The 16,126-nt window shown below is 42.2% G+C and overlaps 1 protein-coding gene across 1 annotated transcript; it reads right to left on the bottom strand.

Moving 5' to 3' along the window:
- Window positions 1-2,090: 2,090 nt before the first annotated feature.
- Window positions 2,091-13,917, bottom strand: elovl8a (ELOVL fatty acid elongase 8a). Its single transcript, XM_056293865.1, has 7 exons — window positions 13,830-13,917; window positions 13,528-13,715; window positions 12,422-12,502; window positions 11,871-11,927; window positions 10,420-10,534; window positions 9,863-9,990; window positions 2,091-2,255 (listed from the first exon to the last, which is right to left on the bottom strand). Exons 1-7 carry the CDS (start codon window positions 13,915-13,917, stop codon window positions 2,091-2,093), a joined length of 822 nt encoding a protein of 273 aa, XP_056149840.1.
- Between the last annotated feature and the right edge of the window lie 2,209 nt (window positions 13,918-16,126).

Raw genomic sequence — 16,126 nt, 5'->3', positions numbered from 1 at the left:
GTCCTCCCTTAGCTATAATACACTCAGCAATAATCAACCTGGAGCTTTGCCTACAGCAAGGCAGAGGGACTCATTTCTCTAAATGGACTCAGTGTTGTGTGTGTGTGTGTGTGTGTTGTGTGTGTGTGCGTGTGTGTGTTGTGTGTTAATTTGGAGGGGGGGTGCTTGCAGTGATGAACAGAAGCATTGCTTGCCTGCAGAATAACATGGCGTCTTGTATCACTTTAGGGTGCTTAATATACATTTGTGCACAAACACACATACAAATGTGCGTGTGTGTGCACACACCACACACACACACAAACACACACACACACACACACACACACACACAAAATTGCATTCCACCAAGTGCTTACTTTCCCATGAGCCAGTAAAGTGTCATACAGTGGCCTTGGCTTGTACTCTGATGGTGATGTTTATCTGTGTACGCTTATGTAAACATACTTGGTGCTGTAGGTTTGAGGGGTATTCAAAGCCGCAGGTGAATTGTCCGAGCAAGCAGTAAATAGATAAAGGCATGAAAGAATGAATGTAAAGACTTTTTTGCCAAAGAAGACATGGGTGCGGCATCCAAAAGCAAGGCTTAAATAGTTGTTCTACCTTTTGATCTTCCCTATCTGGGTCATGTCAGGGAAGTGCCCTGTGTAAATAGTGTTTCTAAACAAGCTGAACAAGGCATATTTAAAAGCAGTGTGCTGCAGGGAACAGAGAGAGAGAGAGAGAGGGAGAAAAAGAAAGTGAATAAGGAGGAAAAAAAATGAGAGATTACAGCAAGGGATTGTTTTTCATTGTATGCACATGAAAAAAAAAAAGAAGTGGCTTTGTAAAGTTGCTCTGTCACCTGGCTTGTTGTTTCCACTGCTATAGGAGGGTAAAGCAGAGGATATGATCCGGATGAGAATGAGACCTGCCAATTAGACACTCCTAACACGACAGATGGAGGATGGTGGCAGGAGGGCAGACAGGGGGCTGAAATCTCTGATGGAGAGAGAGGGGAGGAAATGCGAACAGGATGATAGACGCCAACCTCCATAAAGGGCGAGAAGGGACAGAGGAGGGCGGGACTCAGAGCTATAATGGAAGAAGGTAAGCTGACAGCTGATTGGCTGTGTCTGTTAGCCAATGGCTGTGAGAGGGAATGAAGCATCTTGAACAGAGATCAGATAAACGTCTGCCAAAGAGGGGCGTGTGTACTGTGTGTGTGTGTGGGGGGGGGGGGTCTGCTCGGCTTCAGTTCAATTTGGCAGGAGGACCCCTCTCTGTTAATGACCCACAGGGGATGTGAGAGATAGGGGCATGGCTCATTTTCCATGGTCTGTGTGTGTGTGGATACATAGATTTGTAGACAGATAGTTTTATATATAGACTAATTGATTGATTGATTGACTGATTGATTGATACAATGGTGTAGTGAAGGGTAAACGCACCTAGATGAAGTTTGCCTACATTTTTATTTGCATACTAGAGTTTACCCATAATTTTTTAGGGCTAACAGGAACCTACATCGCATGTATTCATTGTAAACATCAAAGTATATTGTGTTAAACTCATGTAATAGAGAATTGGGAATTCCCATGGGGAAATACATAAATTAACACGTTTCTGGAGAGAAAAAAAATTGCCCATGTCGGTAGTTGGTTGCCTATTGACGACTAAAGATGGGCGTTTACCCACCTCTATTTTCCATTACATCACTGGATGAAGAGACAGACAGACAAATAGATAGATGAACAAGTTTGATGACATCATGAAATAATTTTGAAGTTTTTTTTCCATATATCAGAAACAAATATATCAGACATTTTTTTTGTTTTAGATACAAAAATGTTTATTAGTTTACAACAAATATGACACATATGGTGCTGCATATGTGTATGGTATCTCCTTTTCCATCCTCTCGGTTCAACTGAGAGATGCTTGTATCAGGAGCTAATTACTCCTGACATATTTCACAGATGTGTTGTTTCATATGATGATGTAGTGTAATGTACTTCTAATATGTGTAATGAACTGGAGGTGAAAGACAAAAGAGAGGCAAGCCACAAAAAAATCTGTTCTCCCTCTTTCTTTCTGTCTTCCTGTCTTGCCTAGGCGTCTTTGTTCTTGGTGAGGTAGCTGTGGTAATAGAAGTTGCTGAAGAGTGCGATGAGGCTGAGCGCGTAGGCAAAGACCACGGCGTTCATGGAGTCTGGAAAATCACAGTCAGCATACAGGTTGTAGGTGGTGTGGATTGTCACTATGAAGAACTGGAGCTGGTGTTTGGCATAGCGAAAGAGAGATACAGAGAGAAGCGGGGTACAGAGATAGAGATACAGACAGATGCGTAGAGAGAGAGGGACAGAGATACATAGAGGGGGATACAGAGAGAGATACAGACATGCATAGAGAGAGAGGGACAGAGATACATAGAGGGGGATACAGAGAGAGATACAGACAGATGCATAGAGAGAGTGGGACAGAGATACATAGAGAGGGGGATACAGAGAGAGATACAGACAGCTGCATAGAGAGAGATACAGAGATACGTAGAGAGAGAGGGGGTTAGAGAGAGAGAGATACAGACAGATACAGAGAGAGAGATACAGACAGATAGAGGAATACAGAGAGAGATACATAGAGGGATACAGAGAGAGATACAGACAGATACAGAGAGAGATACAGAAAGAGAGAGATACATAGGGAGAAGGGATACAGAGAGAGAGAGACACAGAGAGGGATACAGCAAGATTCAAATGTTAAAACTAAAAAAAATTACGTTTTTTTTTTTTACATTTTTTTTAGAATATATCCATCACCTTGCCTTGTGAATTATAACTCATATAATAAGTCTGAGGGGCCAGTTTGTATTCAGTGACACCGCTATCAAGAAATGAAATTATAAATGATTGAAAAACATGCAAAAAAACCCATATATATAGTTATACGTATATATATGTGTGTGTGTGTGTATGTGTGTGTATGTGTGTGTATGTGTATATATATATGTGTGTGTGTGTGTGTGTGTGTGTGTATAAGCATCCATACAACAATCAATCTTATTTGATCTGGGTACAAAAATGTAAATGTAACTCTAATTCATGAAGTAAAAAAAATGAGACGATTCGGTGTAAAACACATAAAGGGAAATTCAGCCTCCCACCTTGGGATACAGGCTCATTAAAGCTTAATAGCACTCTTGTCATTTATGTTCAGCTGCACCGGTCCTATGACCCAATTTGGTGTTGTAACCTATAGTTTGAGGAACTATATTTTAATCTAATTTAGTTCTGGAAAGAGGCAGCTTAATGAGTCTCTGTGGCCCCTAGCCGTCAGTGCATATGGGTCTATTGTCTTAAGATAAACACTAATCCATATCCATGTGCGGGTCACAGCTTGAGCCATATAGATCCTAGGCAGACACTGCAGTGTGTGTGTGTGTGTGTGTGTGTGTGTGTGTGTGTGTGTCCCCACCCCCACCCCCCACCTCAGTTTTGTACAAGCAAACTCTTTGCTTCAGTTAACCAGTTGTGAAGCAGACTGTTAACAAAGCTTTAAGGTCAGGACACAGGTCTCAAGGATCACGACCTACAGTAGGACGGCTAGACACAACGTTGACCTATATATGCTATGGCAAGCTGAAACAATGTAGGGAAAAAATGCCACAGGGCATTTTGTCAAAGAGGCCTGTAGCAGAAAGCAGATGGTCCAGTAGTTAAGAAGCCTAACTGCTGCTTATCTGCCAACTCGTGCTATGGGATGCATTCAATAAGCTGTGTTATACGAGCTACCTCATAGAGCATCTATCTATCTACAGTGGCAAGAAAAAAGTAAGTGAGGCCTTTAGAATTACCTGCATTTATGTATAAATTTATCTTAAAATAGCTATGGTCTGATCTTCATCTAAGTTACAATAATGAACAAACACAATATGTTTTAACTAATAACACAAAAAGTGTATTGTTCTTGACCATACTAAATACACCATTCAAATAGTCACAGTATAGGTTGGAAAAAGTATGTGAACCCCTGATGACTTCACCAAAAGCTAATTGGAGTCAGGAGTTTTAAAACCTGGAGTCCAATCAATGAACAGAAATTGGAGGTGTTGGGTTGGAGCTACTTTAACTTATAAAAAACACTCAAAACATTTTGAGTTTGCTATTTACAAGAAGCATCTGCTGATGTAAACCATGCCTCGTAAAAACAGATCTCAGAAAACCTATGATCAAGAATTATTGATTTGAATAAAGCTGGAAAGGGTTACAATGTAATAAAGAGTTTAGATTCTCATCAGTCCACAGTTAGACAAACTGTCTGTAAAATGTATGCACAATTTAGTACTGTGGCTACTCTCCCTAGAAGTGGGTAGGAGCCAAGATGACTCCAAAGGTACAACACAGAATGTTCAGTGATGTAAAAAAAGAACCCTAGAGTAACAGCTAAAGGCTTGAAGGAATCATTGGAACTGGTTAACACCTCTGTTTATGAGTCTACCATACACAAAACATTGAACAGGCATGATGTCATGGCAGGGCACCACAGAGGAAGCCGCTGCTCTCCAAACCCCCCCCCCCCCCAAAAAAAACAAAAAAAACATCACCGTGTGCCTGAAGTTTGCCAAAGACCACATTGACACTCTGCAACGCTACTGGGAAAACGTTTTGTGGACTGGTGAAATTAAGGTTGAATTGTTCAGGAAGAACACGCAGTGCTACATATAGCGTAAAAAGGGCACATGAAAACATCATCCAAACAGTGATGTACGACGGAGGGAGAATCATGATTTGGGGCTGCTTTGCTGCCTTGGGGCCAGGACATCTAACCATCCTTGAGGAGAACATGAATTCCCTAGATTATTACGATATCCTACAGGACAATGTCAGAGTGGCTGTCCACCAGCTGAAACTCAGTAGAAGTTTGGTGATGCAGCAGGACAATGACCCTAAACATCAAAGTAAATCTATTACAGAATGGTTGGAAGAGAAAATCCACCTTTTGGAGCGGCCCAGTCAGAGCCCAGACTGTAACCCAATACAGATACTGTGGACTGACCTCAAGAGAGTAATTCACACCAGAAATCCAAAGAATATGGCTGAGCTGAAGCAGTTCTGTAACGAAGAATGGTCCAAAATTCATTGTGAACGTTGTGCACATCTGGCTGAATCAACATGACCGAATCAATATGGCTGCTCTCGTGTTTGCTTTAAACGCTGCTAAGTTTTTAAACATTTTATTCGATGTTATGCTCAGATCTTAGCCCACTGCTTCCACTTGTCTTTAAGATACATTTCAACAACTGATATTACAATTTTAGCAATCAGCCATCGGAAACCCACTACCAGGACCCTGGTACACTTGTTTTTAGCCTAGCTCTTCTAGCCTAAACTTTTAGCCTGCCAGCTTCTAGGAGCTCTGCACACTACACAGACCTACCAAGAACTGGTCTATCAAGCCTGATCATCACTGTGCATCATGCCACTACTTATCTCTCCATCTTCTGCCTGCGAGGGCTGCCTTCAGCTGAACAAGAGGGTCGCTGAGCTGAAGGGAAAAGTTTTCTCCTTCACCAGATCGGGGAGGATGAACAGCTCTTTGACTCCTTCTATACCCAGTGCACCACCACCTAAGTGGTTGCAGGCAAGACTGCTGGCAGAGACCTGGATTCCACGGTGCCATGGACCAAGATGGCTCATTCCCTGACTGAAGACCAGAAAGCTCAGGCGGCAGCCAGACCTAAGACATTTTTATGTTCCTACCTGGGACAGGTGGCCCCCTGGATGGTTGTTTATCAGGAAAACATGATGATAGATGCCCCCTTGCCCTCTCCTAGTGCAGGACCTACGCCTATCCAACAAGTTTGTTGTGCTGAATGAACAGGAATTTCCTCCACTTACTGGATCCTCACAGTCTCATTTTCTGTCTGGCCCCACACCATCACAGGCTCAGCATAGCTCGGGACACAAACGGTCTGCTTTCTCCACCATTCGCACCAATGTGACAAGCCCTGTACTGGTGGTTCAACCCCCTGCCCTCCTTAGGGCCACGGCCCCTTCATTCACTCGTAGTCCACGGTCAAATACTCCAACAGCTGGTACATCTACTCAGCCAGTTTCCAGCCCTTGGGTGTCTCCTCCATCCAAGAGGCCATCTCCCTGGTCAGACCCCGCAACAACCACCATCAGAGACTCTCAGTCCGACTCGAGCCCTCGGTCACCTCCACCTCCTTCATACTCCTCCAAGGAAAGGTAAATGAGGCAGACGTATGGCAGCCACCCTTTCCGCGTCCCTTGGTAAAATATTACACTTGATGAATACACATCTTTTGACTATCACGCCATTATTTCTAGCAGTCCTCCTATACTGTGTATGATAGTTACAGGCCTCACAAATGATGGAAAATCAGTCAGACTCTTTTGCTTTGGAATTTTTAAACTTAACTGTATGACGTTATCCAGCATGTTAATCAGCCTCCTCATAACAGAGGCCACACTTTAGACCTTGTAATAACTTGTGACCTGCCTGCCAGTTTCTCTTCAGTTGTGGATGTAGGCATCTCTGATTTTTGTGTCTTTTTTACAGCAGGATATTCCAGAATGACGTGTCAGAAAATGCTAACCTACTATTGAAGTGGCTGCAAATTCTATTGATCATTTATGTGATTCTCCTGCAAAAGTTTTACCCTCCTCTGGTGATTTTATTGTTAATAGTTTTAACAGTAAACCTAGGTCTATCTACCCTTGACACAGGGGCCCCACTTAAACTAAAAAAGACCATTTCTAATCCGACACATCCATGAAGAAATGAGAAAATCAAACAAAGATAAACTGGCGAACAGCAGAAACAAGATGGAGAAAGTATAAATTACTTGTCGATTGTCAAGTTGTCCGTTTCCCATTTCTCTCTCAAACCAATAGAGACACCAACGCACGCGTTTATGACCCACAGGATGGACTATTGCATAGGCCGCGGAACCGGTATGGCCAGTAGAGCCATGGCCATACCTACTTTGGCATGCATCAAACATAAACATGTGTAAAAATTCAAATCGCAAATACGTTACATTCTTAATGTATTGCAGTTTTGCGCGCTTCCCGGGCTAATTTCCACTAGCTGTAAGCCTACGTACAGTACGTAGCCTATCACAAGCAACAAACTCTGTTTCCTAATGATTGATTGGTTATTTTGTGTCACGTGAGCTTAGCCTCACACGGACGTGAATTTCACAGAACAAAATAGCAGCGCTCTATGTAAGTAGACTAACTGCTAGTGTGTTCGCTAAACTTTAAGCAATAGTAACGTTAAAATGAAAGATGAAATGTCGAAAAATAACTGATTTCTTCGGGTCAAAGTTAACCAAGGTAGCTGAGACAACCACCGTCACTCCAGCCCACAATGAGCCCTGTGAGGAACCAGAAGTAGAATGTCTAACTGTCGCTGCTCCAACTGGCCCCTCTGCCGCCGCTACCCTCAACGTTATGAGCCTACTGCCAGACGTACACAGGCTGCTGAAATTGTTTTATACAATTCCCGTGTCAACTGCCAGCGCCGAGAGGTCTTTCTCAACCCTTCGTCGTATGAAGACTTAATCTAAGGTCAACAATGACTCAAAGGAGACTCAATGACTTGATGTGCAGCCACACACACAGGGATGCTTTGGCTAATGTGGATGGTCTCGCCATTGCCAGTGACGTCATCCAGCACAACGAGAGACGGAGGAACTTCTCCGGGAATGTTTAAGACGGGGTGGTGAGCGTTGACATTTTTTAATCCTATGCAACTGGATTTGATGTGTCAAATGATTTATGCTTTCTAATCATACTGATTATACTATTTGATTGTGACTCAAGTGTAGGCTATAATCAGGACAAATAAAAACGGCAATAATAAATAATAATAAATAAAGTTATGCGTTACGAGTGTGGCTTGGGGGGGTGACGTCACGTGGCCCTACCCATTCGAAATGCGTTCCGCGGCCTATGGACTATTGCAATGCTCTCCTTGCTGGTCTCCCTAAAAAGAATAGAGCTCAGTTACAGTTCCTGCAAAACTCAGCTGCTCGTGTGTTGAACAAGACCACAAAAAGAGCACACATTACACATCACACATTTTTTTTTTTTATAAATTTATTTTTGATTTTTCCCTTTTTCTCCCAATTTAGTGGCCAATCGATCCCTATTTTAATTCCAACACCCACCCTCGCACTGTATGCGTTCGCCAACTGCATCTCTCCGGCCGGCAGTCTCGAAGGAGACCGCCTCGCCACTTTCGTGACAAGGCGACTCCAAGCCGAACCACTGTTTTTCCGACACACACAGAGACGCATTCACGTGACGAACACAAGCCGACTCCGCCCCCCTCCCGAAGACAGCGTTGCCAATGATCGCTGCTTCGTCGAGTCCGGCCATAGTCGGATCTGACAAGACCGGGGCGCGAACCCCAGTCCCCAGTGGGCAACTGCATCGACACAGAGCCGATGCTTAGACCGCTACACCACCGCGGACTTCACACATGTTTTAAAGTCTCTGCATTAGCTGCCTGTTTGCTTCAGAATTGATTTTAAGATCCTTTTATTGGTTTATTAAGCTCTTAATGGTCTTGGTCCAACCTATCTATCAGATTTTCTTTTAGCGTATGAACCTTCAGGTCTTCTGGTAGTGGCCTTTTGATGATTCCTAAAGTCAGACCAGAAGCCCACGGTGAGGCCTCCTGTTATTACGGTGGTCCAAGTCTCTGGAACCTTCCTGAGGACCTCAACACCCACCTTTTTAGTTTGGATTTTAATTAAATTGTATTTATTTGTTTTAGACTGATTCTACCTCTTGGTTAAGTTCTAGATTGTTTTCATTTTAATACCCTACCTTTTATTTCTGGTTTTACTCCTCTCCTCTCTTAGTATTTTATCATTTTATCTTGTGCTCTTAACTGCTCATTTACTGTTTATCTTCTTGCTATGTTGAGTTTTGATCTTTTTCTAATCGGTCTTAAATCATACATCTGGTTGGTGTTTCCTTGTTGTAAAATGATGAGATTTATGATAGTGTCTCCTCAGTTTCTGTTTTTATTGAGTGATGTATTTATTATTATTATTTTATTATTATTATTACTGTTATTACTATCATCATTTGGGGGGGGTTATTGTTTTATTGTGGGGAGCACTTTGTGTTACATTTGTTTGTGTGAAAAATGCTGTACAAATAAAATCTGATTGATTGATTGATTGATTGATTGATTGATGCGCAGCTACCAGAAGCGCTTGTCTGAGGTTATTGCTGCCAAAGGAGGTTTGACAAGTTATGGAATCCTTTTCCCACCAGCACTGTGAATGTTAAATGGGTGTGTTCGATAAAGACATGAAAGATTATAATTGTGTTATTAGCTTATGCACATTGTCTTTGTCTGTAATTGTGACTTATCTATTAATCGATCGATTGATCGATTTCTATCTATCAATCAGTCGATTTGTCTGCCTTTCTGTCTACACCCCTTCCACGAATCCCCCCCCCCCCACACACACACATATATGTATATATATACATACGGGCACTGAGCGGTGTTCCCATCCCTTAGTTTCCATCAATCTTATGTTCATTGATTCTGGAGCATATCCATTATGAATGAACACAGACACATTTCCCCTGATGTAGAAATATAAAAGGCTCCAAGGCTGAAGCTGTGTTTTGTCCAATGAGATGGACATAAAAGCCAATTAAGCGCACAATGTTTGGTGAAGCTTTTATTTATCTATTTATTTATTTATTTATTTATCACGCACGCGCGCGCGCACACACACACACACACACACACACACACACACACACACACACACACACACACACACACACACACACACACACACACACACACATTCAGTGTTACAGACCAGCTGCAGGGAGGTGAGGTAGCGTTTCCACCAGAGGTACTTGGCCATGTGTGGTCCCAGGGCAGCCAGGCCGTAGTACAGGTACATCAACACATGAACCAAAGAGTTGATCAATCCAATCAGGAAAGCTGAGGACGGTTGAGACAGAATATTGATAACTGCCTGTCTGCCGGTGGACTGTGTGTGTGTGTGTGTGTGTGTGTGAGAGAGAGCGAGAACGAGAGTCACTACAATAAGCAGATAAATTATTAAAGCCACCCGGAGGGCTGAAGTTAATCAGATAGACAAACAAAATTGATCAGACAGTCAGACTGAGAGGCAGGCTGAAATAGATGTGCAGAAAGATACAGAAGGATAAATAGATACATACAGATGAATATAATTAAATGCAGAAACATACCAAGACTGAAAGACAATTAAATAGACAGTTAAGGACCTTCACGCGCAAACATATGCACACAAAGTCATTTAATCGTAGTTTTTTTTAATAGTTTACCATAGTTTTTGCCTAGTTTACTATAGTTTTGATGTGTGTGTGTGTGTGTGTGTGTACTCACACTGGCCACCGGCTACATACTTAACCCCTGCCCACCAGTTGAAGATCATGGTTGCATGATGGTAGACATGGAGGAAGGTCAGCTGGCTGTTCTTCTTCCTCAGGATGAAGAATATCTGAACAAAATGTACACACGTTTACATTGGGGCGAGAGGTCACACCTACGCATACTTTTATCTGAACATACACACGAAAGTGTCACCCTAAACACAAGAATTTTACTCTCTTTTACTTGTATAATGAGACATTATAAATAAAGAATTTTGAATCTTGAAAATAGCATTGGAAGTTTTTAAGGTCTTTCCCTATTCTATATTCACTGCTCATGTATTACATAGGCAGGTTTCTTTTTCGCAGTCATCCATCCTTTTCTTCATACTGGGCATGCAGCTCCAGCTTGCAATGTACAGTTCAATGCAATAATGGGGGATGAATCCACAATCCTCACTAAGTCCCAAAAAACACTCCACAATTTGACCACAGCAAACAACATTTTTAAATTTAGTCCTTTTTTACAGTTGATGATCGTTACTTCCTGCAACACAGCTTGCAAGCGATAACCAGCAGGAGTCGCTCCACCACAAAACAGCAAAGCAAACACCAAGAGGGAATTCAGCAATAAAAACAAATGCACATTTTCAAAAATGACCACTTGAATTCACTATGATTGACTACTGTAGTATCATGTCAGCTTTGCATGAACTGTGGATTGTTTTATTTTTGCACTGATCTAGGATTGTGGATTTGCCCCCATTGACTGAATTGTGGGCGGCACGCTGGCGCAGTGGTTAGCACGGTCGTCTCACAGCAAGAAGGTCCTGGATTCCAACCCTGGGGTAGTCCAACCTTGGGGGTCATCCCAGGTTGTCCTGTATGGAGTTTGCATGTTCTCCCCATGTCTGTGTGGGTTTCCTCTGGGTGCTCCGGTTTCCTCCCACAGTCCAAAGACATGTAGGTCAGGTGAATCGGCCACACTAAATTGTCTGTAGGTGTGAATGTGTGTGTGTGTGTGTGTGTGTGTGTGTGTGTGTGTGTGTGTGTGTGTGTGGACCCTGTGATGGACTGGCAGCCTGTCCAGGGTGTCTCCCCGCCTGCCGCCCAATGACTGCTGGGATAGGCTCCAGCATCCCCGTGACCCTGAGAGCAGGATAAGCGGCCTGGATAATGAATTAGTGCATTAATTAATGACTGAATTGAACTGTAGATAACAAGATGGTGCTTCATGTCCAGCATGAAGACATTATGGATGACTGTGAAAATGAAACCTACCTATGTACTACATGAGCAGCGATTATGACATATGACAGAGGGTGGATTGTTAAGTATCAAGTGTCAGTGGAAAGACAAGGGGACGTGAGAGACAAAGGCTTGTGGTGGCTTTTAAATATGTCTGGTTTACACTGAGGGGATGAAACAGAATTCAATCACGACAGTCTCGTCATCATAACTCACTGAGTCACTGAGCTCGATGACCTTGGAAATGTAAAACCACCAGCAAACCCGGGCCATCTGTTGAACGGAGACCAAACCTGTCATCACTCCACTGTCCACAAAGTTACAGTTAAAAACGTATTTTTCTTTTATATAGTTAATCATCAAGAAACTGTCTGCCAACCACAGACTGTAATGGTGTGATTGGACCTGAAGATGTCTTTTTTTATTATAGAGCACGGAACTCATAATAAACATATCTAATCACAAATTTAGCAATAATGCTGCAGATGTAATTTGAGGACATTCAGGGTTTGCTTCCATGTGTTAGCTCTGTATTTAATTGGAGGTTTATTTTTTTTAGTTGTGACATCTGAAGTTTGAAAAGAACATTTTGTCACATTTCCAAAATGTTTTGTGCACATGTTCTTGTAACAGTCATTGGCTACAAAATCCAGTTTGGTTTTCATTAAACATATAAAGTACAAAGAAATTGCTTAACATTTGTTGCATGAAAGAAAACTTTAAATAAAAAAAAATCTAACAAGCATATTCAAGGATTCATCGTTTACCCTCATAGCCAGCGGTCTGTTGCTGTAGTCAACAGGCTGGCAGAGCAGACTGTAGTTGGCCAACCAGGAAGCTGCTGTAAACTGGGAACAATAAGGGTTGAGTTTTCAATTGTCACTTGGCCTTTGATCTCAGTTCCCCACACTTCTCCACCTTACATTTGAACCCACTGACATCACTCCTAAACAGACACGTGATGGCGGACGTCTCTTGGATTTATTTCGTTGTGTCACAACAGCTTCACGTGATACTGCACTGCACACTTACAAATATTTTTGTCCTAATAAGCGGTATTTAGACATTTGAGATTTCTGCATCACCGGATGAGTAATTACACTAGATGATGAGTTTGCCATCTTCATATATATATATATGTATAGTATACACACACACACATACATATATATATATATATATAAACTTAGCACAAAAAGTAAGGAAATTTGTGTTTGGTAGATTATTTCTTTGTTGTAACAATGCTTCTTGGCAATAAATCTCACATCAGGCACCTGATTGTCAGCACCTGGGGTACCAGAAGCTCAAAACAAGAGTTAATAGCAACAGCAAAATAAGCTGTTTGGCATTAGCAGAGAAGATTTGGCAAATTTTTCATGGGCGCAATCCACATACTCAGCTCTGCTGCTCATCCCACAAATGCATGTTCCTTACAAATGTGGCACCATTTAAAAGGGAACTAAACAGGCTTTCCAACGGTATAAGATGTATTGCCAAGAAGCATTGTTACAACAAAGAAATAATCTACCAAACACAAATTTCCTTACTTTTTGTGCTTATATACATACATACACACACATATTCATAGGTGCACAAACCACATCTTCGCTGAAGACCATTGCAAATGCACAACACTTTTAGGCACTTAAGATTGACAGTTGTGCCAACAGCTATGACCAACAATATATTCTTGATCATACATTAGTCTGTAACACCCCACCGTCTTATGCTGATTGATTAAAGCCCATTTGCCAAACACCGCCGACGGATGGAGGCAATATTGCAATGAACACCACAGACGGTTGCTCATTGATTCGTTAATATCCCTTTTATCCAATTTCCTTTTTCTACATGGATATTATTTAAACAGTACCTCATAGAACATGTAGGCAGACAGGCAGACCATTGCAAAGTTGTAAACTATCAGGACAGGCTTGAGGTTGATTGGCTGTCTGTGTTTCATCAGCTTTGGTCCCACCCATACAATGAACAAGTAGCACGAGAAGATGCCGCTGATTGGCACGGGAGAGTAGACGAGCAGCCAATCATCCGTCCTCTTGTCTGGCAAACGACAGAGACGCAGGCAAAAATTAGAAAGAAAAATTAAACTTGTTTTGATTACCAAACTACCGGTTTGGTAAATTGAATATAACGCCATCCAAAATTCCTCCCTACCTCCATTCTCCAGAATCCCCCTGTAGAATAGCCGCAATTTCTCCCATGTGCTGACAATCTGGGATCTCTGAAACGCATACACTATCATGAGCTGCATAAATACATCCAGTGACATACAACCAACGGGTTGGGGAATAGTTCAGAAAGGAGGAAAGAAAGAATCCAGGGTTAGCGTTCGGTTCTGAAGAGGGGAATAGGCTCAAACGAGCACAAATGCACTGGCACATGTAAACTCACCACCGGTCAAAAGTTTCCACTTGACCCCTATGGGATCATCGTACTGTAGCGTTCCCCGCTATAAAGATCACACAGCATTTATGACCGAACGGCGTCTTTATCCTCGGCTGTTTGTCGGCCCCAGCTACACCGTACTGACCGCCATAATCTCCACAACTCACAGGTCGTCACTCTCCCCAAACGAAAACCAAACCGTAGCCAGCCACGGGATCGCCGGTTCGAATCCCGGTGTTACCTCCGGCTTGGTCGGGCGTCCCTCTGCGGGTGGGAAGTCGGATGTGGGTAAGTATCCTGGTCGCTGCACTAGCGCCTCCTCTGGTCGGGATGGCTCAAAAAGGGCAGGGTAATTGAAAAACCAAAACAACAAAAAACCCCGTAGCCAGCGCCCCCACTCCACCAACCACAGGCTCGCACACTGACCGACGTAACATGCATTCCTGTGATTGGCAGAGAGCAGGGGGGGGGTAGACGGACTCCGCTAATCAGCACTCCCAACAATACAGGGTCGCTACAACATGTAAGTGTTGCGCAGTCGTTCAATTTTGATTCTTTAGTCGTGTAATTTTGAGTATGGATACTGTTTGCAAAGTGTATAATATCGTGCGGTTGGTTTTGACTTTTTTTTTCACTTTTTCTTCTCAAGTTATAGAAGTTGTTTCTCCTTTAAAGGGTGTCATCAGATTTGACTACATACAGTTTTTCACATTGCATGTATTCAATATCGCAGACGGGACAGGGTTCGCGCAAGATAGCATCCCTCTCATTGAAAAAGAAAAAAAAATTGCTCTACAATGAATGAATTTTCAAATGTTGATTTTTTTCCTATGTGTTGTTATTAACAGCTGATTTTAACAGATATGCTACAACCAATAGAAAAAAAACATCAAAGCTGCAAAGGAAACGTATCGAATACACGCAGCTTATACAGGAAAACGCCTTACAGTACCATCAGACATGCATTCATTTTTGGTATGACGGTCACCCGACTCCTCAACCCTTCCACATGCTTCCAATGCTCCGTCATTGTTTACACTCTGCTGTCATTAGGTGTCTGGAGTGAAATACTCCGTTTCAGCTGAGTAGATCAACCCAAAACCATGACGTCTCCGTGTATTACTTGTATTAGACCAGAACAAAAGACAGATTACTCTAACTGATTTTCATAGTTAATATTTAAACATAACATTCGACACATGCAAACTCTCGTCTCAGGTGGAATACCATCATATCACTGACCAACACTCAATACGTAAATCTGTGTTGCAATGGCAGGGCTGCCATCTAGTGTCATAAAACCACACCTCTGTATGACTGTGTGTGAGGATGTGTGTGTGTGTGTGTGTGGGGGGGGGGGGGGGTCAAAGTGACAGCAAACAATCAGAAGCAGACAAAATTAAATTCAAATAGGACAGTGACTATACCGTGTGATTGACATCTGCCATTTTCAAGCAGCTGTAGTAGACATTAATCTGCGGTGAAGCCAGCATTATTTGCATATCATTTACCGTGTCAGTTGCTACCATTCATCAAATCCTACATATACGTACATCAAATTATGCTCCAAGAACCCCCCCCCCCCCAAAAAAAGAAAAAGAAAATCACACATAACCCTTTCAATGCATCACTTAGCTGAGCAGGAATCCACAAGAATGTAATTGTAATCCTGATAAATTACATAGCACGTTTCTAAAAATACCAATTACAAAGTACCACCATAAATAAAGCTGTACGGTAGCAGTAATAAAGCAACAAATCAGTGGTGATGATAAAGAACAATAGAATAAAGTAAAGAAACATACATAGAAAAAGGTTTTTAAAAGGGATGTAAGGCTGATGAATACTGGCGGGTCATTACAAATGTTAGCCCTTACTGCAAAAGCCCCATCTCTATCTGAAATAGGTCTGGTTTTAGGGACTTAAAAGAAAAAGAAAAAGAAGAAACAGAGAGAGAGAGACATATTAGTTGACTGAATGGCACACATCTGGGGTCAGATTTATCACTGGTTCATATGTGGTGCATCAAATCTTAAAGATCAACTCTGAATCTTATAGGAGGCCGA

This window comes from Lampris incognitus, chromosome 14 (assembly GCF_029633865.1).
Source record: "Lampris incognitus isolate fLamInc1 chromosome 14, fLamInc1.hap2, whole genome shotgun sequence".
Classification (NCBI taxonomy): Eukaryota; Metazoa; Chordata; class Actinopteri; order Lampriformes; family Lampridae; genus Lampris; species Lampris incognitus.
Note: the sequence above shows the minus strand (reverse complement) of the source record. Positions and strands in the feature narration are given on the sequence as shown.